At 42.7% G+C, this 24,064-nt stretch overlaps 1 protein-coding gene across 11 annotated transcripts in view; it reads left to right on the top strand.

The window, feature by feature from the left end:
• NR3C2 (nuclear receptor subfamily 3 group C member 2) overlaps positions 1–23,146 on the top strand; it is a 210,086-nt gene extending 186,940 nt beyond the window's left edge. For 8 of the 11 annotated variants that reach the window (XM_065688358.1, XM_065688332.1, XM_065688340.1 and 5 more), the window contains 3 exons: positions 4,797–4,927; positions 9,111–9,268; positions 19,330–23,146. In XM_065688358.1, the coding sequence (XP_065544430.1) occupies positions 4,797–4,927; positions 9,111–9,268; positions 19,330–19,485 (445 nt within the window). In that variant the 3' untranslated portion in view covers positions 19,486–23,146. Of the gene's footprint in view, positions 1–4,796; positions 4,928–9,110; positions 9,269–13,710; positions 14,566–19,329 lie in introns of those variants that run through there. The other 3 variants (XR_010614563.1, XM_065688355.1, XM_065688366.1) reach the window with 3 other exon arrangements.
• Positions 23,147–24,064: the final 918 nt, after the last annotated feature.

Genomic DNA, 24,064 nt, shown 5'->3' with positions numbered 1-24,064 from the left:
GTTGGGCTTATGCCACAGAGCTGGTCCAGGGAAGGAAGATAGGCAATCTGGAGTCAGTTTGTGAATAAGGATGGCAGAGATGAGCGAGGCGAGGACATGGAGATTGCATGAAGTTACGAGGAGATCCCAGATCAAGTGGGAAGCAAGAAAAGACAAACTCAGAAAGTACCAGGGAGTCTCTCAACTAGGAATATGTTTGCTGTGGTTCATTGAGAGAAAATCCAACAGCAGGAAAACCCTCTTCCCACAGAGGCAGTTGAGGTGGCTTCGAGGGCTTTGCCAGTGGAGGTACCCACCTTGCCTTCCCCAGAGGGGAAAGGAGTTCCAGTGAGGAAGTGGTGAGCAACTCGGTGACCACTTAACACAAGGTACCTGTGGCGCAAAAGGCTGTGCAGGAGCATGTGAAAATGGGGCAGAGCAGAAGCTGGGGGAGAATGGGCTGGTTGTGGCCGCTCTGCCTCTCGGCAGTGCTGCAGGAAAGGTCAGGCAGAATGTGAGCTGGGCATTAAATTAAGCCTGTAAGGAGACACTCAGGGAACTTAAGATGGATTAATGTAAGGTGTAAAGTTTAAAGCATATTATTGTGATGGAGGATTAAGCTAAACTGAGCTAATGACACCACTTTTGAATGTGTATCCACGCAGTGGATTCAGAGCTCTGTCCCCATGCCTTTTATTGCTTAAATGTACTTACCTTCTTAAATGTCCCCATAAAGATACAGGCCCTTATATTCCAGATCTTCACATTTTCCATGTCGAGAAGTTTATATGCTGTGTCAAGGTAGAGCTGGTTTTGGCTGGTTGGGTTTTGCCCTTCTTTGTATTTCAGTTACTCTTTCAGCACACACGCACACAGGGCAGGGGTGAAGGCAACAAAGAAGTTTGTTCTAGTTTTTCCCCATGGTGGTAAAGACATTTGTGATGACTTAATGGTATTTATTCTTAGATGAGGCATTTGGTAAGGAAGAAGTAACTGTTTTTTTCCTCACGTTATGTTGACATGCCCTGACTTCTATGGTCTCTATGTCTTCTAGCGTGTGAGCTTTTATTTTGTAGTAACTGTCACGGTATTGGGCTGTCTGCAGTATCAGCATCTGAATTTTCTAAAAGCTCTGTACCCTCTTATTTTATACGGTGTCAATTAAAAATCAAATGCAAAGTTGAATACTGTAAATTCCCACAACATGTTTATTTTACGTTAAGCAGAGTTGTGAATTAACTAATATAGGAACACTTTGTAAATAAGTAATAAATCAGCTGAATCGATTTTTCAGGAGGGAAATGGATTTGAAATTACAGGCTTGCTGTATGTTAACTAAACTACTTAGTAACTAGTTCCGTGTATAATTTTATGTCACTATAAGCAATGGCATCAGGTTTTCCTTGAGGGTAGACTAGAGATCAGTATTAGTAAGTAGATTAAAGACTGTTTAAGACAGACAAAAAAAACCCTAAAATTCTTCCATTTGGACAATTGTATAAAAGCAAAACAAATAAAAATCCTGCAAGAGAGGAACAGTAGAATGTCACAAGAAGTGCAATGCGATGTTAAAGGTTTTGAGTCAGGATGCTTTTAGGTTCACTCTTGCAGAGGGTATTTTGCCACATTGTTTACTGAAAATGTAAGAAACCTTAGACAAAACCTCAGAAAGTGTTGTTTCTTTGCTGTGTGGCTTGCGGTATCGCATGAAAGATCTGACGCTTCTCACGTCTGTGGTCATCAAACACAGGCAGGGATGGTGGCAACTGCTTACATTCTGAGGTTGGAGAAACTAGCTTTGGCCTGCAAAAATAGTAATGTATATAATGGACTGTTCTTGGTTTGAATCCTGACGGTATTTAGAAGTCTGAGAGATACCTTAAAATGTTGTAGGGTTTTTTTTAATACAAATACCACTTATTAATCATTTGTTTCTCAACTTCAGTACATATCCCTATGAGCCTGCTGCAAGAGGCCCATTAGGAACCACCATTACCAGTATACTAGACCTGATTTTGGTACTTTTGGGAAGAGTGAGGGAAGCAAGAGCAGTGGGAAGGGAGATCGCTCTCTGGGGTCTTTTGGGGTCTCTTTCTCTTGCTCAGAGGTACCTGCAGCTATTCTGTCTCTGGGCAGTAACAACCCATCAAGAGGACCTCAGGCTGGCTTAGGCTGATGTCCCCAAAGGAGGGTAGGCAGAGTCATGTGATGGCCAAATTTGAAGGAGTCCCCACCCCTGGCACACTCAGTTGTTTGTGCTAAGGCCACATCCAAACACCGGGAGACATCCAGGTGCTGCTGTGCTGAGTTGGCTGCAAGCCTTGGATGGTGGGACCCTGGGCCCAGCAGCTTCAAAGCATCTTCAGTGTTCAGGGCCAGGTTGGTCAGGGCTTTGAGCAGCCTGGTCTAGTGAAAGGTGCCCCTGCCCACGGAAGGCGGATGGAAGTGGGTGGTCTTTAAGATCTCCTCCAACTCAAACCATTCTATGATTCTATGATTTCTGTGAAATGCCTGTATGTGCATCTGATGTCTTTTAATTCTGCAAATCCCTTTGTTTTACCCAATCCCAGTTACTCAGGGTCTCTCTTGCAAAGTGATCAGTATTGAGTACGCACGTGACATCCGTAAGTCCTCTGCAGAGCATGACTGGACTTGTGTGCTCGTGCCTGGGTGCATCCAGCAGCAGAGGCTGCTCTTCAAACAGAGGGCCGAGTGGTATTTCAGTCATCATCCAAAGCATTCAAAGGCTATTTTCTTCTACTCCTTTTCTTCCCTGCAGTCCATGGTGCATAATAAAAATAAATACATGTCACATGGCATTACTACTACTATTAAATTAAAAAAGAAAAAAGAGAGAAGCTGGAAGTTCTTAGTCTCAAGAAGAGGGTGGAGCAGGGAAAAGTGCAGAGCCATATAACAATGGGGAGTCTGCTTTATTAGTATTAAGGAGGGAAATAAAATCTGCTCTGGCAGTAGTGAAATAAAACTCCAGGAAGATTATGTCAGTCTTTGTTTGCACACAGTATGATTCTTCTCTTTCACCAGCCAATTTGTATATTTGAAAAGGCAGTTGCTTGGTTAAAATAATTAGCTGAACTTCATCCAATTTCCCACTTATGTGAAAAAATGTTTGAAGAAATATAGACAATTGTTGTTGAGCAATTATAATGAAGAAAAGAAGTAGTGGTCACTGGACAATTATAGCGCCATGTCTAAATACCCACATACATACTGTAGTTTGAAAGTGAGACAGGCAGCTCTCGGTGACTCTTTGCTGTAGCTGTGTTTTGGGATAGTGGCTTTAGAAGCATAGCAAAATCCTACCTAATTCTGCCTGAAACTTGTGCAGTGTGGGTTAGCCTGGGGCTGCTTCAGAGAAAAGAGAGAGGGTCTGAAGCTGAATGTATCCAGGTATATAAAGCAAAAGAAAGAGTGAACTGGATACACATCATGTATTCTCATTATTTTATTCTTTAAGCATCAAAAATATGTATTAATGAATGAGACTGTCATCTTACATACTCCTTTATATATTCCAGATTATTTTATATTATTATTTTTGAAAAAAAAAACACCCAGCATACAGAATTTTTGAATATTTAAGGTTTTGAATAAGAGACCATTGCAACAACTTGATGAGGAATTCCCCACAGGAGGTCCAGTGTAGTATATTAACATGAACTTCAGTGACAGGGAAATAATTTCTCCTTCTTGTTCCTACACCTTCATCCCTGGAGCTACACCTGTACCTTTTCCAGGAAAAATAGTAACCAGAGATTTTGAAATGGAAGTTACTTGGGAAGCATGCACAAGTGCTGGCTGAGGCAGCGGTCATCCCAATTGTTTCTTAACTTCAGACTCCTCAGTAGACATAAAGGCAATAACACAAAGGCATGCATTCTGCTTTACGTTTCTTAAACCATTTCTTCATTTTCCAGACCTGCCAGTTGTGTTTCTGTGTTATTCAGGGTGAGAGAGTCAGGATGTCTGCTGGCACAGAGGAGCTTTTTGATCCCAGGGCCCTGCTGGCTTGTGAACCCAGCCGTGCGTGGTGGCAGTGGAGCTCCTTGCCATGAGTTTTCCTGTTGCCTAAGGCTGCAGGCAGCCTTGGGGGCTGCTGGGCTGGGGTCAGGGCTAACTGCCCTGAGTGGTAAGGGCTGCAGGTGTGAGGCGCTCAGTTCTCTCTTTATCCATCCTATCCCCTAGCCCATCTCTGCACCAAGCACTTCCAAAAGCCTTTTCTACCTGTACATCAACTGATGGAGGATATATATAATTTAAAACATGCGTGCAGTGGGGGTAGATTCCCCTCTTGCACCATTTCTAACCCTTTCAGCAGGCTCATTTCCATCAGCCAGGGCAGAGCTCAATGCTGACAATTCAAACACATTTTTAAACATCTTTGTCACTTCATTAACATCATCAGTTTTGTTTCTGGTCCTTGTAGGGGGGTGGATGTTAATGCTGCCTGCGGTCTGCCGGGTGGCAAACTGAACACAGCCATCCACTGTGGATAGTGTAGGAACTGAGCAAGGCGATGCCCAGCTCCTCCAAAGCTCACAGGCAACGTGCTTTTCTGCCAGGCTGGGAGCACAGGTACCAGGCAGCCCTCCGGGGCTGGCAGAGCTCCAGCTCCCTGTCTGTAGTCCCCAGCTCCCTTACCGAGCCTGAACTTCACAGCCGTGGTGGTGTCTTACTGACCTCTGCATGATCAGTGCTTGGTTTCCAGGTCTTACGGTTCCTCATATGTGGGCTGCCCTGCACACATTGTGTTTTCCTGTATTTATCTTCTGGATTTTGCTTCTTTCTCTTTGCAGGGAACGGATGCGCCAGTCTGCGATGTTTGAGCTGTGCCAGGGGATGCACCAGATCAGTCTGCAGTTTGTTCGCTTGCAGCTTAGCTTTGAGGAGTACACTATAATGAAAGTTTTGCTGCTGTTGAGCACAGGTAAGTTAGATTTGTGGTTACATGGGAATACACAAAGTGGTGCAGTGATTTTAACTAATGTGACAAAAGAGCCACACTGTTTCCATCAGGGCCGCAGGAATAAGCCTGGTTTTATGTTTTGGGTTTATCTGCAAGTCTCACTCTAATCTGCATTAGCACAGGAAGTGTCCTTCCAGTTTGAATGTCATGCATTGGAAGGATAGGAATGGACTGGGAAGGGCCTTCGTCCCCCCCCTTTTCTCTGTACAACAAGTGCTTGAGTCAGCCAGCCATGCCGAGAAAGTGCAGTAGATATGGGAACTGGGGAAGAATCCCTTCTCAACACTCAAAGCCATTGTTTTGGGTAATTTAGTGTCACCTTCAAGATCAAAAGATGTACATTGTCTGTACTGTAGAATGGATGATTTTCCAATGCCAAGTGAATTGAGAATGGTAAGCCCTGTTACAGGGCACTGAAAGTTTAATAGATAACAGCGCACACTTTATGTTTCTCTGGAGCGTCATACTTTTGAGTTTTAAGATGCCAAATTACATCTTGGTGTTTGTTTCAGCACTGTGTAGTAATTAGCAGATCTCTTGATCTTAGCGAAAATATTGAAAAGCTCGCATCCCAGTACAACTGTATAAATACACAGGCAGTTTGTGCATTACTTTTCCATCAGTCTTAATGAAAAATCCAATTACCTGTAATCAAACTTGCTGCTGTATAATCATGCTCCTGTTTGTGGGATCCACTCAGTGACATCACGATGAGATAACACATCAGCTCCACTGGCAGGTGTTCACGATGTCGCTGCAGTGAACTCACCAGGCAAGAATTCCCCCGGCAGGAGGCTGGCACGGGGAGAGGAGGAATGGAAGATCAAAGGGGCTGCTCTGCTTATTCCAGCTTTCACTTGCGAGCTGCCGGCAGCAAGACGCTTGCCCAAGGCTGCCAGGGCCAGGGGCTACGCAGGCTCGTGCTGCACAGAGCGTCTCCCCATTTGGTGGTGAGCAGAGCCCAGTGCGCCCTTTGAGGTCTCGCTGTCCTTGCCCATCATCCCATCTCCTGCCTCAGCAAACTGAGAGGAGGAAGGAGCGAATGGCAAGCGATAGGCGTTAGTTGTGCAGCATAGGAAGGTGCTTCCTGCTGAAACTGCTAAAGGACACCAGAGCGGGCTGGTGCAGCAGCAGATTTAGACACCCAGGAGCTTCCTGAGCCCCAGCCATGGTGTGGGTGTGTTTGCTGTAGGCAGAGTTAGGTGCCTACGAAGGGATTTGCAGCATCCAGCAAATCCAAGTGGCAACCCCTTCAGGCAAGGCAGTGGGATGGGTATTTTTTCCCTTTCTGTGGTGCCTTTCATTCAGACGTCACCCGTCCCACCCAGCCGGTAGCTCTGTGGTTAAAGAACTTCCCTTTGAAAGAGAACGTGAAGCTGCAGTTCCCATCTGGCTGGAAGGGATTTGGATTCACTCACAGAAACCTCCTGGGGCTGTAAGTTTCTTGAGCTCGGCTGTCTCTTCTCCCTTCTTCACATTGAAGCTATTCCAGCTCCCTGGGATGGGGAGATACGCTGTCCATTGAGGATCACTTTGTGTCCAGGCCTGTGGGGTCTGACCCCCATTCCCACTCCATCAAGGGCTGGAGGAGATGGTCTGCTGGTGAAACTGAGACTGTGGGTAGCTGATATGCTCTGGGGTAGCCCTTCAAAGCAAACAGGCTTTTTGAAGGTTGTCATTTGAGGTCTTTCCAGAAGGAACTAGCAGTGCTAAACGTGGATATGTCTGGGGAAGGTCCAGCTCCCAGAATGTTCTTGAGAGAGTGTCTGGATTGGAATCTGGCTTTGCTGCTTTTAAATCAGCCCTAAAGGGGGAGAATCTTTAGAAAAAGCGCCTAAAGGCGTTCTAAAAACACAGCAAAATTTCCTTTAGCAGGGTATTTGGTATTCTGCTCTGAGAGTGTTGACTAATGACTTGGGTTATTGCAAGAACTTGTTAGGTGAGATCAGGCTGGCCAATTAACTTCAGCTAGCTGGGTCCCTTCGAAACACACACGGTAGTCACTAGAAATCCTACTAAAAATAGTTTGTTTTCGGAGAACCAGGGTATTTTTGTTAGAGAGAGGAGCAGGAAATGAAGACAGCAATAAAACCCAGACAGCGTCATGTGAAGGGCCGCAAACCTGGTTTTGAATGCTTACACCTTGATACAACCTTGTGACAGAAAACACCAGGTTTGTTTTCGTTTAAGGTTTTTTTATTGCATCGTGTGATGAGCAGAGTACAAGTTATTCTGCAACTTTCATGACGACCACATCAAGGAAGTTTCACTCCATTTACATGTGGAAGAAACCACACATTACAACTCAATTGTTTTCTTGCTTTCCAGAGACCATAGATTTTGGGAGCTTGCCAAAAGCATTGCTGCATTTAATAAGTAAAATCAGAAACACTGGGCAAACCTCCAGAATTTCATGTTTTGCTTCAGTTCTCTTTATTTGTGGTCTTTCTTTCTTAATAATCTGGCCAGAGTGATAGCATAATAATTTTCAGACAGAGCATAAAATACATAGTAGTAGACAATGAAAGAGTGCCTCTAACATTCTTAGAGCAGTATGTGGGGATACAGGCCTGTGAATATTAAAGGTGCTGTAAAGCCCATGCATTTTGTGTAAGGGCCCCAGTAAGCTCTGATGGCTTTAACTCATCTTGATTGCTGTCTCTATTTATTCAGCTTAAACTGAATTTGTACATCTGTTTCAGTTTCTTCCGTCAGCTGACTGACTCAGAGATTTGGCATCTAGAATTTAAAAGTTAAATATTACATGTATATAATATAAGCTACTTATAGATAGGTTGGTGTGTTACCTCCTAGGCTTTTTCTAAAGATTACTCCTTGTGCCCCCTTCCAGCACTTGATGGTCACAAGACCTTGCAGCTTTACGCGGTGGTAGAGCTCCTCCTTGTTTTCCATTGCCAAACTGCTCTGGTAGACACTGGTGATGGAAGATACTACTGGTGTTTTTTCTTAAAGCTTCCTTTCTGCAGCCATTTGGGCAGTGGTTACTTGCTTATGATGTGATTGCAGTGGGATAGAAGGCAGTTCACAGGATTTCAAAGAGAATGGAATGGAGGAACAAGACAATTTCTGTCAAGATGTTAAGTCAGGGTAAGCTAAGTTGGAACACCACCTTTTTTTCTCTTTTTTAGTAAAAAGACTTCCCATTTAGCTTACTCTGACGTAGCTTTCTGGCTTGCTTAGAAAATAAGCTCCTCCTGTACAGTTTAGCGTTTTATTTTCCTTCTCTAGCCTAGCATTAAGAGATACGGAGTAAAAAAATATTTGATAGTTAAGCAGTACTAGAACACCAGACTGCTTTGTTTGTTGTTATTAATAACCTCTTCGGGGTTTTCCTAGAGATCTGATCCCGTAAGTCATTCCTGTTTGGGGCAGAACCTGCACTCTGAAAATAGTGTATTTGCTTTTGTAATTAGCCTTGCTGGTATCAGTCACAGTAAAACGTATCGGAAGACTCTACTTACCGTTAACACATTTGGGAAATGATCTGTCTGGCAGATGGGAACTTTAATAGGACACTAGAAATGCTTGCTACTCTATGGCATGGTCAAGCACTGTCTTGGGATGTTTGGAAAATAGTCTTCTGTTTAATGCAGAATAATGGCTCTGTCTGCTCTAGGTGTTATGCAGATGCTTACTAACATTCAAAGAAATGTTACTTGATGGCATAGAAACGTTTCACTTGGTCTGGCATTTCTGCACGTAACAGCTGTAAATCTGTACCTTCCCCTCCTCTGCCAAGTGTGGGGAATCATTCAAGAATGTTAAATCACGTCTTCAACTTCTAAGAAAATATTCTTGATCCATCTGGTTTTTGGTTTTTGGGGTTGTTCTTTTTTTTGTGGTTGGGTTGTATGAAAACAGTTTCAGCATGAGCTTAGCATGTGTCCAAGATGCCGTCTTGTCTTCTGCCACAGCTTCTGCAATCACAGATCTGGAGAGGATGCTTGAACTGCTTGACAATCTGTATTATGTTGTTGATTCCTAACCAATGTCTGTAAAATTATGGACTTTGCTTACAGGTTTAATTCTTTCATCAATTAACTAGTGTAACTTTTTAAGTATGCATATCAAAAGAATAAGCAATACAGTTAATATTAATATAAGACTGTCTTTTCAATGACAGTTCCCAAGGATGGTCTCAAAAGCCAAGCTGCATTTGAAGAAATGAGGGCAAATTACATTAAAGAACTAAAGAAGATGGTAACTAAATGTCCAAGTAACTCTGGGCAAAGCTGGCAGAGATTCTACCAACTGACTAAACTTCTTGACTCCATGCATGATGTAAGTATAACTCCTCAGGGAGTGCAGAAAAGTTAAGCAAAACTCTCTCCATTAAGGTAAACCAGTAGTCTTTGATTGTGTTAAGAGGGAGGAAAAAAAACCATTTGAATTCTTTTTAAAGGAACATCTGGGAGAAGTTGTTAGATGAATTTAAGGACAACTGCCAAGTAAAATAAGAAAATATAAGTCGTTTAGGGCTGGGTCCTGCTGCCTTCTCCTATGTTAAATGGTAGTGTGTTCCTCCAAAGATTCACTGAAGGTCAGTATAGCTATTAGTTTGGTCAGAGGCTCTTCAGTGGGAGAAGGGATGTTGGCTGTTGTTCAAAGTTAGATGTGGTGCAAGTGCAGCACACAGAGTACCCAACAAGGTGCTCCTCAATGGAAGGTGCTGGATTAGTGTCACTTACCTAACATGCCTGATGTGCTGTTAAATGTTGAGTTAATTCAGGGATCTTGTATGGTTGGGGTTTAATAATGATGACTTTAAAGCTGTGTTAAGACCTTGGAGCCATCTTGGGTATTTGAAGCTTTATTTGAGCTTTTCAAGCATGGCAGTCACTGTGTTGTTAGGTTACTTTATACCAGCCTGTCTCAGTCCAGTGCAGGGGGGTTGTTTTATATGCATCAGGTGCGAGATGTGATGAATGACATGGGGAAACTGAAAGTGTAGTCCCAGAACACCCAGGCTGTTGTTGCTTCAGCCCAGGGTGGCTCTGAAAGGTTGTGGTAGGTGTGTAGTGCACGGGACCTGCTCGTGGCTTCAGAAGATGTGTCTCTGATGTTGACCTGTGAGCAACCGGGTTCTAGCCAGTGATTAAGTGCAGAGATAGATACACCTCTCCAGGTGCTTTGAGCAGCAGTGGGGGTGTATCTCCGTGATCTCCATAATGGAGCCTAGAGCCCTTATAGAGGAAACCAGTGACTCAGAAGTGGTCTCCTCACTGCCTGGGCCAGTAGTGGGGCTAGTGCCCATCCTCTCTGAAGCTGCACCGCCATGCAGTGAGTGATGGGAGCCTCACGGGGCAAGTGATCTTTAGTCATGTTGGGGTGCAAGAGAGGAGGGATCCCATGAGCAGAGGCTCATCACCTCCCTGGTAAAGTGCAGCAAAGGAGAAAAGTGTCCTGCTCCACCCTGGGTGGGCAGAGGAGTAACTTTGCTGCATGGAGAACCTACAGCACTTGCTTTCAGAGCCCGCATGTAAATGTACTTCTTTGTACTCAAATTTCATTTGTGTGGAGACAGTACAGTACAGTACAGTGCACTTCAGGTCAAATCTGTATAAGAGCCTGAGGTCTGTTTACAGAATGTACATATGGAATTATTTTTCAAATATTGTTCTGTTGTTCATTAAAACATTGCAAATCTTAGTGGGAGGCAGGGAGAGTATTATTAGTACTGCAGTAATAGCTCATTCTTCAGAGCTCGGGTTTCACTTGCTCCGTGCCAGCAAAGGAAGTTGTAGTGTTTTAGTGGAAAGAAAGGGGATGGGTGATAAAATCATTTGCAAGATATTCACATCTGAACCCCAGGGCAGCATAACAAACCCCTGCGTTTCTGGAGTTGTCTAATCCACCTCAGAACAGGCAGTGTCTATGGTTGATTATTTAAATGGGTGTGTATGTGTGGTTAAGGTGACTGGATGACAGGCTCGCGCTTACTTGAGAATGCTACTGTGTCCTGCAGACGTTTTCCAAAGCGCAACATTAACCACTGGGAGCTGGGCTGACGTGGAGGAAGCAGACTGCTCTTGCCTTTTATTTAATTTTTAATTAAGCTATTTTTGTATTTTATTTTAAGAGAGCGCTTTCTTACAAGGGACTTTTCAAAGAAAGTCCCATTGTCAGCATTCTCTGTTAAAAAGGCCGCTTGTCCGACAACAGTGCTTCCTTTCAGGGATGATGTTGGAGACTTGCTCAACAAAGGCACTTGTTTATTTTTCCTCTTTACAACTGATTTTTTTGCTTTTTGTTGTTTTTGGTTTTTTTTCAATGCATCAGAATAAATTGAGAGTGGTGATGATATTAATGAGGAGCGAGAATTTCTCTTCCCCCCCACTGCCTGTTAGCACAGAATTTCTCTGTTTGATCAATGTAAATGCAAATGCTCTGCTCAACCCCTTAGTTTAGGAGGAGCACTTTTTCAGCTGCCACCTGTGCATTTTTAACTTACTCTGTTACAAGTTCAGGAGATCAGAATATAGTTGGCGCAGAGTGGTCTAACTGGAGCTGAGGCCCCGTGTTTACATGCCACAGTGTTGGCATTTGCAGTGCAAGCCCGAAGGGACCTGTGCAGAATGCATGCTTATTAAGCTCTCCTGCTGCCTCCAGCTTTTCCGTCAGAGCAAAGCAGTATCCTGTCATTCATGGAGTTTGCTTTACCTGAGTGTAGCGATAAACAGTGAAAAAAACACTGCTCCTTTGCACCTTCACACTTGCTGTCATCAGCCTCATTTTTAAGTAGTCTTTTCTGAAGACTGTGTGAACTAAAGTGCATGGGAATATCAAATAACAGTATTATTTGATACAGTACCAAATCACTTGGCTGATATGAGGAAGAAGACCCCAAACACAGTGGTTTTGCGCTGCTCAGTGTACTAAATCATTCATCCACACAGTGAACATATGTGCAGGTAGAAAAGTGCCGAGGTGAGGAAAACAGATTTTCAAGAAGGCCAGGTAGGCACTTCAGCATTTGAAAGAATCAGCAACTTTAATGATCCATAAAGCCCCGAAGTAGCAGAAGTGCAACCAAGAAGTACGAGATGGAACCCGTCCTGAGCAGACAAGATAACCACGGTTTCCTTGGCTGGAGGAGCATGCCTGCAGGCGGACGGGTAGTTTGCGTCACTGCTGCCATGCACCAGAATGCTCTTTATTTGCATGATGCTGTGTGGAAGCTGTTGTTGCTGATACAGCAGGCACTGGCTGACAGCATCAGTCTGGTTACACAGTGCGCCCTTCCTCTCATTCAGCAGGAGATGAGAGGAGGAAAAGGTTGTTGCCATTTACTTGCTGTTGCGCCTTGCTTCTGCGGATGGACCCCAGTGTGGGCATCCTCCAGTAGCGCTGAGGGCAGCAACATAATCAATATATTTAGATTAGATAAAGGAAAAAAACTCATAGCTGTGAGGGTGCTGAGGTCCTGGCACAGGCTGCCCAGAGAAGCTGTGGCTGCCCCATCCCTGGCAGTGTTCAAGGCCAGGTTGGATGGGGCTTGGAGCAACCTGGTCTAGTGGAAGGTGTCGCTGCCCGTGGCAGGGGGTTGGAACTGGATGAGCTTTGAGGTCCCTTCCAACCCAAATAATCCTGTGGTTCTATTTCCTTCTGTAGGGATTGTATTTCTACCGTTGTGACTGGGGGCTGTTGTTACGTGTTGAGAACTATAGTGTGGCAAGGACAACAGGCCTCTCTACTCAGGACATAAAGGTTTTGGGCCTTGGGCCCACAAATGGCCATGGGCATTTCAGGGAGAGATGCACATCCAGCACTTGGATGTAGGTGAACTGTGTTACGTGAGCAGACAAATGGCATTCAGGAACATTAGAAACAGATGTACTACACATGGTATCAAAAACTTCATTTGGATCCTCCTCAACATCTCCTGTTGGCTTTGGCAGGAAGGGTTGTATCTTGCATGGCAAGCCGTGTTTCATATAGAGAGTGTAGTGTATGGTTAGGCAGTTTGCAGAACAAAAGCTGAGTTTGGTTTCAATCTGGCTGATACTAAACAGACTTTCAGTGAAGAGGGCTTTTGTTTCGATGCCATGACATTAAACCCTAATATGAACCTTCCCCTTGTCTTGGCAAGGCAGAGCACTGCACTGTCATTTGCTTGTTGATATTTTCTGCCAAACACAAATAAATTCTTTAAGGCTCATGCTGCTGAATAATTAATTTTTTATGGTTCCTGAAGGGAATACTTTATAGCTGAGGTAGATCTTTCCATAGGCTGAGAGCGCCAGGATTATACTCACTGAAAAAGCTGACAGTGGGAAGCAAGGCACAGATCCTCGAGGGGCAGGCTTGCAGGGCATGCTGTGGTGGATGCACATGTGCCTCTGCAGGTGCTTAACCCCACAAATACAAAGCTGCAGATGAGCCCCTCAGCTGTTGCCAACACCTTTGGGCACACTTACTCCTGCTACTGATCTGCCAAAGCTGTGTCCCATGGCTGAAGGGCTGTTTGGAGCCTTGTTTAGTGACTGAATTCTCAGAGGAGGCATTTTCCCTGTATACTCAGAGGCTAGATCCAGCCCCTGCTTCTGGTGCGGCCCCCACAAAAGCAGCAGCAATGAGTGTGCATGGGTGTGTGTTGCAGCAGGTAATACATGTCTGTCAAGTGAGAAATTGATTCCCAGCTCCCTGGTGTAGACAGGGGCTTCTCTGAGGGTTGTCTTTGCTCAGTATGTGATGGTTGGGTCTCCTCTCCTTTATTTTAATAGGTTGTTGCTGAAGGAGGGCAGAACCCCCCACTACTGTTGACAGAAGAGCAAGGGAGACTTGGCCCAAAGTTCACCCTGGCCAAGGGCTGAGGATGCTTCATGGTGTGTGGTGCTGTGGGTTTGCATGCATCCTCAAGCATACAGAATGAGATCATCTCAGGTTTCTCCATGTCGTGGCCGAGTGTCAGGTGCTGTAGTTTCAGCGTGCACATGTCGATGAAGAGAAATGAGTGCAGTTCCTAAATCAGTAAATGCACCTGTCCAGGCAGAACTAGGTTCCACATTTGTTCCGGTCAAATACTGTTCATGCCTAATCCAGATGCATTTTTCCACCTTCTAACTCCTTGATAGCAAGAGGAAAATACACTGCATAGGTGTAACCAGAGGCATCATCCCTTGCTCTTACTTTGTTTTCCCTGGGCTTGTGGGAGGTTTTGCTCTTTGGATTAGAGTTCAAGATTTCTTAAGCAGCTACGAATTAGCCACAGTGGCACCAAAGGACATCTGTACCCCTGAGAATCAGCCTGTGAGCCATCCCAGGGGAGGAGGATTTACTACCTGAGCCCTGAGAGTAATTAATTTGTATCATGGGATTTTCACAGGACTGAGAGCAAAAGGGAATATAGTTGCAATGGACTAATCAAGACCTGTCTGGCAGTGGTCTTCCTTAGCCTTACCAGTTGTGAAGCAGGAGCTTTGTATCCACTGTGTGAATGGGGAAAAGCAGGAGGTTGCAGTAGTTCCGCACCCACCCAGGGCTCTTTGCTGCCTGGGGCAAAGGAGGCTGGCTGGCCTTGGCTGTTGTTCTTTACCTTAGCAGGACAGCAGACTGACTCTTGCGCAGTTTGAAACGGGCAAGTTTTGAAAGCAAGAGTGAGCATACTGCTGCTCAGCAGCTTGTCCTTTCAGGGAGCCTGGCTCGGTGCATGTAGTCACCAAGGCTGTGCAGTTGCATCATGTAGAGCTGCAAGGTTGCCTCCACCCAATGCACATCTGCACTGTACTGCATAGGAAACAGGCAGAGACCCATTCCTGAAAGGGACAAAGTTTCCAGTGTCACTTTCATATGAGAACCCAGGAGGTTTCTGACAGTGATAGCTGTAGCTAGTAATAGGAAGAAATTACTCAGCACTGTGTTGTTACACTACTGCTGTCTCCGTTGCTGTATCAGTAAGCTTAATCGCAAAGATGCTCCTGATGATTGGGACGTGGCTGTGAGCTTTCATAACACACTCAGAGGCTGGGAGAGAGTCTGAAGTCAGAAAACTAACTAAGCACACAGAACTGTGCACCCCTGCAGACCAGACAGTTCTTACTGGAAATGCAAGGGCACGATGAGAGGGCCAAGCTCAAAAGACGTTATTTTTGCCGTAAAATTCTGCAGGTGCTTGATGGTCACTGTAACTGCATTAACTTCAGGGACTTCATTAAAGGATTCATTTTTTTAATTATGGAGAACTGCATGGGTGAAAAAAGCCCATTTTATGGAAACCCCACCCTAATAACAGAAAATGATGTTTGATTAGTGTGTCTGTTTCTCAGAGGTGCTTAATACAGCATGCAACTGCAAAGATTGATTAAAAATCTCAGAATTACCAAGCCTGCTGTAGCCTTGGAAATGTTTAAGCACAGCACACTGTAGGGTAGTGATGAGAGAAAGCTACATCATTAATGGCTGAAGTGGTGAAGGGTTATAGCTAACAGCTGATCCACTTGCCAGCAGAAGAGCTCTCATGTCTTACGGCAGCCTGGGTAACATGGATGTGATAATTCCGACCTGTGTGTCTGCAGTCCTGCAACCCCGCTCATACTGGCCTGATTGTCCTGCATGCAGAAGGAGGCTTGCAATGCTGTCAGAGGTACTGAGCCATGGTTTATTGCCAGCTCCGAAGAGAATTGAACAACTACCTTCTAAAGCAGTAAGAACAATGTCCTGGTTGCATCCCGAGGAAATGGGAATTATTTCAGCTGTGGCCTTAACTGCACTGTCTGTGCTGTGCCAAGCTGTAGCTCTTCAGAAGAGAGCTTCAGCAGCTGAAATAATTGGAGATTGTAAAAGTAAATACGTTTTTAGTCACTGTTGCACTGCTTGTGAAAACAGTGGTGCTCTCCTTCATGCTACGTAATTAGAGCTGCCTCTCATGCTGCCATACTGGAGAAGGTGTCAGCAGGTCCAATATGAGCTACCAGAAGTAGAGGGTAAAAGCAGTCGGTAGAATGTAGTCAGGAGTGGTACCTTTGAAAATGCATGAGGACTCGCTTGCAGAGGAGAGCCCTGCTCACAGCTCAGTTCGCAGTCTTGTAGCCTTCTCTAGCTGACCTTATCATGCTGTTTACATTTTAGTACCTCTGAGTTGGTCTGTGATTCCTCTTTGGTTTCAGTTAGTGCTAGAAGTACCTCCCCAGCCCCAAAAGGCACACAGCTTTTAAGGTTGCAGTTAAAAAGATCCTGACTGCAGTCCCTTGTTCGTGTGACACAGGGGGTGTGCTTCCTCATAATCCTGTTTTCTTGATGTGGCTGATTATTGCCAAATATGTTAAAATCGATAATTTTGCTTAAGGAAGAGAGGCACAAAAGTTTTAGCAGACTAAATGGGTATACAATGTATATTATCTTTAAGGCTCTAAACCCAAGTATTACATGATTGGGGGGGGGAGTCTTGGTATTTTCTTTTAAATAGTTGTGTAAACTTAACTTAACCTTTCAACCTTTCTCCTCAGTGGTGGGACTCAGAGTGTGCTATGTTATGATAGTATCTATGACCACATCCTGCATTATCCCCACTGGACTGCTAACGCCTTTATTGTATGGAGTAGATTATGCTCTCTTCAGCAATGTTGGTATTTTTCGTTTCCCCTTTTGTCCACATACTCACCAAGCACACATATGCACTTGATGCTAATAAAAGCTTGCTAAGGTGGCAGAATGAATAGTTCCTACGTGGGCTTTTCTGCGATACCTGTCTAGCTGCACTCAGTGGCTTCAACATAAGTGTGATGAGGCAGGAATGAGCTTGACTAGAAGAGAAGGTGAGCAGGCAGCACAGTGAGGCCGGTTGGTGGGCTGACAGAGATGATCCCAAGCCCCTCACTCACATTCAGTGATGCAAAATGACTCATGTTCAAGTTCAGGAAAAGTAGTACGTTCACCAGGTCACTGTCAAGGCTGTGCTGGGGAGCGAGGCTCGGTTTGCTTAGGTGCTGGTATTTGATGACACAAGCAGGAAGGAGGTTAGTGGTGATTTTACCAAGCGACAGTTTCCGTCTCTTTGGTTGCTTTTGTGTTATGTTTGGAATGTTTTTGGCATACAGTATATGCAGAAACAACTTCCTCCTAATGGGTAAAGTGAACCTGTGAACATCAGCATTTTTTCCCCTCTTGCAAACCAAATTATGGCTAGGCTATTTAGCATGCATCTGTTTAACTAGTATTGCCCCATGACATGCCAGGTTGTGAATGAACTAAGCAACAGCAAACAGGCTTGTGTAGTACTCAATAGCAGAGAGTAGTGTGTGAGAGATCTCAGCACTTCTCTGTCTTGTTCATAAACTGCTTGCAAGAACAGCTGTGAAAGTCCTGAAAAATAAGTACTAAGATATGGTGCTACAGGGTGGTAGTCTGTTGCTGCCTCTATTTCCTTTTCTGCCTTCCAGATGTCCACTTCTTATTTATCTTTAACTGCTTTACTTCAGAGTGCAACTCTACACATTAAGAACTGAAACAACAAGCTTGTGTTTGATAAACTACAAAAGCAGAAGTGGTTTAATAGTCCTTTGCAAGGGCATAAGGCACCAAATGTTTGAATGTTTAAATAGCACAGGCTGTAGTTCCAGTTCAGTTGTACAGCACAGTAATTTGGTGAACTGCAATGGGAAGTCATACGCTAATGGAAACCCAGACACACTTCATTCATGGGTGCTTCAGAAGCTGACTTGCTTCTTGTGCTGTGTCTTTCTTAAAAATTGCAAAGGGTCTAGCGTACTGTGAGGCTTTAGAGCATTTATTTCGATCAGAGCAACAAAATCTGTTTTTGAAATTACATTCTTTTGCTACTGAAGGTCATGAACAACTACTCCTTGATTGTATCAAGGTAATGTATGTAAAACTAACCCAGCAAAAGCCTACATGCATGTAGGTCAAGCCGTCAGCTTCCTTTGCCATGTTTTTATCATTTTTTTATAGAATCATAGAATGGCTTGGGTCAGAAGGGACCTTAAAGACCATACAGTTCTAACCCCCCTGCCATGGGCAGGGACACCTTCCACTAGACCAGGTTGCTCAAAGCCTGTCCAGTCTAGCCTTGAACACTGCCAGGGATGGGACATCTGTTTATCATGATCCACTTATTACACCCAAGCAGTGATGCTGGAAGAGGTCTTCTTGCCTTCACAGTTATCTCACTCTAATGGCATGTTGTTCTATAGCAAGGATAAGCTGCAGTTTGCAATTTTGTGTGGAGAAAGTAGCACAAGAGACAAAAACAAATAAAATGCTCAAAAGCAAAAATCAATGTTCATTCTTGTAGTGTGATGAAGTTTCCCGTAACATGTAGACTACAGTGAAGTTCTGTAATGACAAATGAGAACACCACAACTCAATTTATTGGTACTTAGAAGACACATGGTATTTTTTTCCCCGCATAGCAAGAAGCTCCTGGTACCTAGACCATTTTGTCCTTCAGCTTGCATCCCTGTTACAGCTGGAGATCACATCTGTTAGGATAACAAAATGGCTGTCAGTTGCCATTTGGGAGAACTGAGATACGGTTTCACCCATGACCACCTCTGCCACCCAGAGGAAGCCAAAGGAGGGCCATGGTGCAGTGGATGGTGCTTGCGGTGTTGCAGAACAAAGCTTCCTGCTCAAGTCATTGAGAAGCTAAATAAAATAGAAACTTTTGTCTTTAAAATCCTCAGGATCATGCTTAATCCACTGAGAGAAAGCAAAACTGCTGCTAGGCACCACTGTGGAAATGGAGAATTTAGATTCTCCAAAAAGAGATACTTCCTTTAACTACTCTATATTTTAATGAGTAATAAGCAGAAAAAAGCTGGGAGAGGGGGGTGTATTTAAATGAAAATGCCTTTATATAGAAATGCCTTACCAGATCAACTGTTTCATAAGGCCTTTGATGCTCTAAAACCTGAAATGCTACAGCGTGACACAGAAGCCTGTTGTTGAGCTAAAACCATCAGCTGCTCTGGCAGTTGTAGGTTGCAACCCCTGGAGAGTGCACTGAAGTTAACCACATAATCTGATTGAATGAATGTGTGTATCCAGCTGAGAATCAGAGATACAATAGTTCATGGCTGATCTTTTCCCTCTGGGCAGAAGACTTTATCTCCATAGACATTGAGTACCAATAGTCTCCATGGTGGCCGGTTGCCTGTAAGAAGTGCAGTTACGCTGAAAAATGAAATCTGTGGTATCTTGGGTTTTCCTAGTTAGTTGATTTTTAATGACTTAAGTAGCACTTTGGGATTTGAGTTCTCTTGTTTGCTTTTTAACCCCTGCAAATGGACTGCCAAGTCGCCATTTCTCGGTAATGGTCCATTATCAGTAAGCATACAAAATTGTCTGTGTTTTTCCTAAGAAGTGTTTCTCTCTGTGTTTTTCAGCTCGTTAGTGACTTATTGGAATTCTGCTTCTACACCTTCCGAGAGTCTCAGGCACTGAAAGTAGAGTTTCCGGCCATGCTGGTGGAAATCATCAGTGACCAGCTACCAAAGGTGGAATCTGGGAATGCCAAGCCCCTGTACTTTCACAGGAAGTGATAGAAAATGTCTTAAATGGAAGAACTTTGCCTTAAGTTTCCCTGTGTTATTCCACACCCATGAAGGACCCAAGAAACCATATTTTAAACATGCTATTTACACTTGTTCAGCAGTCTCTGAATAGTCTAAAATCATACAAAGGGTTTGGGGAATGGAAAGCAAGATTTGGCAAGACCTAGATGTTTGGATTTGGCAAGACCTAGATGCTTGGAAATGACCCTATAACCCTAAAACACTTAGAAAATGTTCCTGTTCCTCTGGATGAAAAGCCATATCTAGTCAATAACTCTTTGATTTTGATATTTTAACAGATGGAGTTTTAAATATGCCATGTAGTTTCTGGTATTGTTTGCTTGTTTTAAAAGGGTTCAAGAACTAATGAGAACTTTTTAAAGCTTACCCTTGGTTTGCACATAAAACGTAAAGTCAATATGGGGCATTAATATTCTTTTCTTGTTAAAAAAAAAAAAAAAAAGAAAAAAAGACAAAAACAAAACCTATATATATACACACACATATATACACACACACAAACCCTAATGTGTAAAGTAAAAACAGAACATTTGGTGTGGAATACTCTGTTATCCCCACCTGCGGCATTTGTTATCTCATGTTATCCCATCATAGATGCTATACACTGTGTTAAGTGTCCATTTACTATTTAATTACAAAGGATGAGATGCGAAAACAAATGCCCTGGTATCAATTTATAGTATCTATTGTGCTGGCTTTACAAATAATTTTTTGCAGTCTTTTGCTGTACTGTACATTGCTGTATGTATAAATTGTGAAGGACCTGAAATAAGGTGTAAGGAACTTTTGTAAATGAGACAAAAAAAACTCTTTAATGGTTAATAGGATGAATGGGAAAGTATTTTTGAAAGAACTCTATTTTGCTGGAGACTATTTAAGTACTATCTTTGTCTAAACAAACAAGGTAATTTTTTTGTAAAGTGAAATGTTCTGCATGCATAATGAACCGTTTACAGTGTATTTAAGAAAGGGAAAGCTGTGCCTTTTTTAGCATCATATCTAATTTACCATCCTACGGTATCTGTTGTAAATAACCACACTTAACCTTTTCAGTTGTATTTAAGCCTTTCTATTATTTCCCCTCTATATTTTCCTCCCTTTCGTCTCGCTTGCAAGCGTATGTGACTCGAGCACATCTTCGAACTCCTGCTTCATATTTCTGTAGGAAACTACACTGTTGTGTTTGCCATTTTACCAGGGTTTCATTTAACAAGACAAATTACGGTCTCTCCAAAGCTTCTGCCAGCTTAATGATATAGTGAGTTCTTGCCCTCAGTTCCCTTTCTCTCTCAGGGGAACAGGGGTGAATAAGATGTTGAATGATTTCTCTTTTTTTATTAAGGCTTCCCAGATTGTTTGGTTTTCCTTTGAATACTGGATACATAAAGCATCTTAAAAGGTCAGATTATTATTTCAGATGGGGGAGAGCAATTTCTGATTATGATGAAGGGAACATGCAGATCATTACAGTAAGTATACGGAACAGATTTGTCCTGGTGAGAGGGGTGGTAAGATGCTGCTAAGGGCAGGCAAGCTGAGTGGAATTTTTAGTGATAAACTAAAACCGCGTGTAATTTTGTAAGTGTTTTTGTAATAATCAGAATACATCTGAGAAGACAAATGTTCACACTACAAGTTCAACTCAGTCAGTCTGATTTTGTCTCAAAAATGTTTTCTCTAAAGTAAGACTGCAAAGAAAAAAAAACTTTTTGAGGTGATTTTCATTGTTTCACAATTTATAAGCAAATACAAAATTTTGGAGTAGAATAGAGGACAGGTGAACTTTTCTGAGGCTCAACTGTTGCTACCATATGCTCATGTTTAACTAGAATAGTTTCTCAGAGTCCTGTAGTGTTCTCTCTGGGTGCCACTGGTATGTTGGAGCACTAGAGTTTGTCCTCTGGCTGGTCAGAATGTAGCATTTCTTTCAAAAGGTGGTTGAATGCCGAATTCTACACCCTTTCCGAGTCCAAATTCTGAGGTGCGCTTTGGTGCACTGAAGCCAGTCAGTGCTACTTGTCTTTTTAAATGACACCTGCCTTATGCAATGGGGAATCTGTAAAGACTGTATTCAGAGAGACTTTTTTATATATAAATATATGCATACGTATATTATTTGCATTTTGGAAGTCTAATTCATAGGCAGATCTTTCAATACTGACCTGCACAGCAATATGAAAGCCAAACTTCCAACGTGAGATACACAGCATGCAGACTAGTTGTTTACAGTAAAGACACAGTCCTACATCCATCTTTTCATTTACCTTTTTTTTTTAAAGTCTAAAATAGGAAATTTCAAAGCCAGGTTCTGGGTGAATACAGTCTGCAGCAGCTTTTTATATTAACAAAGTTACTGCCTCCTTTTCTGTCTCAGAGTAACTTTGCTTGATTAAACTAGCAAAGCCATATTCTACACTTCACTGTTAAATGCCTGTCCCAGTCCAAATTGTTGTCTGTTTGCTCCTATTTTTGTACCTTATTACTTTTAATCTTGGTTTGGTACAATTCATAATTCACAGAAACTTCATATAATTAAACACACTAAATTAGTTTTAAAAAGCAATTTATATCTTTATGCAAAAACGTTATGTCTGTCTTTGCAAACAACTGTAAGCAGATTATAATAAATCCTTTACTTTAATCACCTGTTGTTTATGAAACCATTCATTGATTATTATTTTTTGCAAGAGATCATTGAAGTAATAGATACAATTGGATATAGATGTTGTAAGAGGCAGTATTCTCTTAGCAAGGACACTTAAGCAGAATAGCCATCACTTTTTTTTATCTAAACCTGTGTACAGCAAAGAAATAAAGAAAGAAACCAACAACCCTAGTTTATAGCTACCGGGGGAAGTTCCCTTCTTTTGCATTTGTTTAGAGTGAAATAGGCATTTGTCTCCTGCAAAATACAAGACATAACCTAAAAGACCTTTTAGGAGTGGGCTTCTGTTCATCGAGCTGAATTATTTTGGTGTTAAGAAGGAACAGGGATACGGAGCAAGCGCATTGTATACACAGTTAAAAATGTAAAATAGTGTTAAATGTTCTGCAGTGGGTATTTCAGGAATACTACACGGCGTGCGACTCAGCGGTTGCGCAGAGTAAACTAGAAGAGACTAAAGTTTGCAATAGCAGAATCTCATTAAAAAAGATACTTTACAATCAATAATGCAAAAAGCTAATTCACAGGGTGGTGTTTTTCACTGACTTGTTTAAACATTTATGAAATTAAACAATTCTACAGTTAATGCACTTTTAATTGTTTATTAAAGATTTGACTCTTTCTTTTTTTAGAGCAATGTTTTCAGCTGGAGGTCAATGACTTGATAAGATGATAGACAGCAGTTCTGAGGCCAGGAAGCTCAGAGGAATGTTTAAGAATTCTTGGAGTTTAAATAGATTCCTGGATGAAAAAGAAAAGCAGCCAGCAGTATGGTGTAAACAGTAAAATCTATGCATAATGATGCATTTATAATTAGGGGTTTGCTTCTGTATGTTTAAAGCTTTTTAAATAAATAGAAAATATTGTTTGGTCTTTATGTTAATGTCTGCAAGTACCTATTTTTTTTCTTTTTTTTTATACAAATTGTACAAATATACATGAATTAAACTGGTTTGATTGCAAGTATTTCTTGCATTTTAATCTCAGGTGCTGGTGCAGTGATGTCCTTAGAGATGAGCTTCTGCTCATCTAGAAACAAGTCTAAGTAAAGTAACATAAACCAACAATATAATAGGACATCTTTCTTCATGCATCTAGAAATTTGGTTTCATCAAGCTCTAGTAATGTGGAAGATGCAGCAAATAGGATGGCTTCAGCCAGAAAGCAGCTACTCACACTAACTGTAAGGAATGTCCAACGATTGGGAATTTGGTTCACTTACCCTGGGCAACTGCAACTGACAAATGAACTGCTGACACAGTTACATTCACAAGCTCCATCCCACGCAAAGAAATGAACCCAGCACCCTCTTGCAGCCAGACCCCATCTGGCTTCCAGTTTCAATTAACCTGGAGCTGCTGCACCGACTGACCAAAGGTGGAATTTTTATCATGGAAATAGGGATTTGCTATTTTACAATGAATTAGATATTTATTAGGAAGAAATTCTTCACTATGTGGGTGGTGAGGCACTGGCACAGGTTGCCCGGAGAATCTGTGGCTGCCCCATCCCTGAAAGTGTTCAAGGCCAGGCTGGATGGGGCTTAGAGCAACCTGGTCTAATGGCAGATATCCCTGCCCCGGTAGAGGGGTTGGAACTGTATGATCCTTAAGGTCCCTTCTAACCCAGACCAGTCTATGATGATGATATACACGAGGTTTCCCCAGTGACTAAATGAACCTGTCTTTTTAGGGTCAGGTCTTTTCTAATCATAATTAGAAGACACAAGGGGAGATAAAACCCTGGTTTGTTCTGTGCACTCTCCCTCTCAAAAATTCCCCATTGAGTTCTGCATGCGGCTCACTCTGTGGTGTAAGAAAGACCACCATTTAATTGCATTTTGGTTTTTTAATAAGTTCCACAAACTTTTTATTGCCAAAA

This window comes from Lathamus discolor, chromosome 1 (assembly GCF_037157495.1).
Source record: "Lathamus discolor isolate bLatDis1 chromosome 1, bLatDis1.hap1, whole genome shotgun sequence".
NCBI lineage: Eukaryota > Metazoa > Chordata > Aves > Psittaciformes > Psittacidae > Lathamus > Lathamus discolor.
The sequence above is the reverse complement of the archived record's forward strand: the minus strand, read 5'-3'. Positions and strand labels throughout refer to the sequence as shown.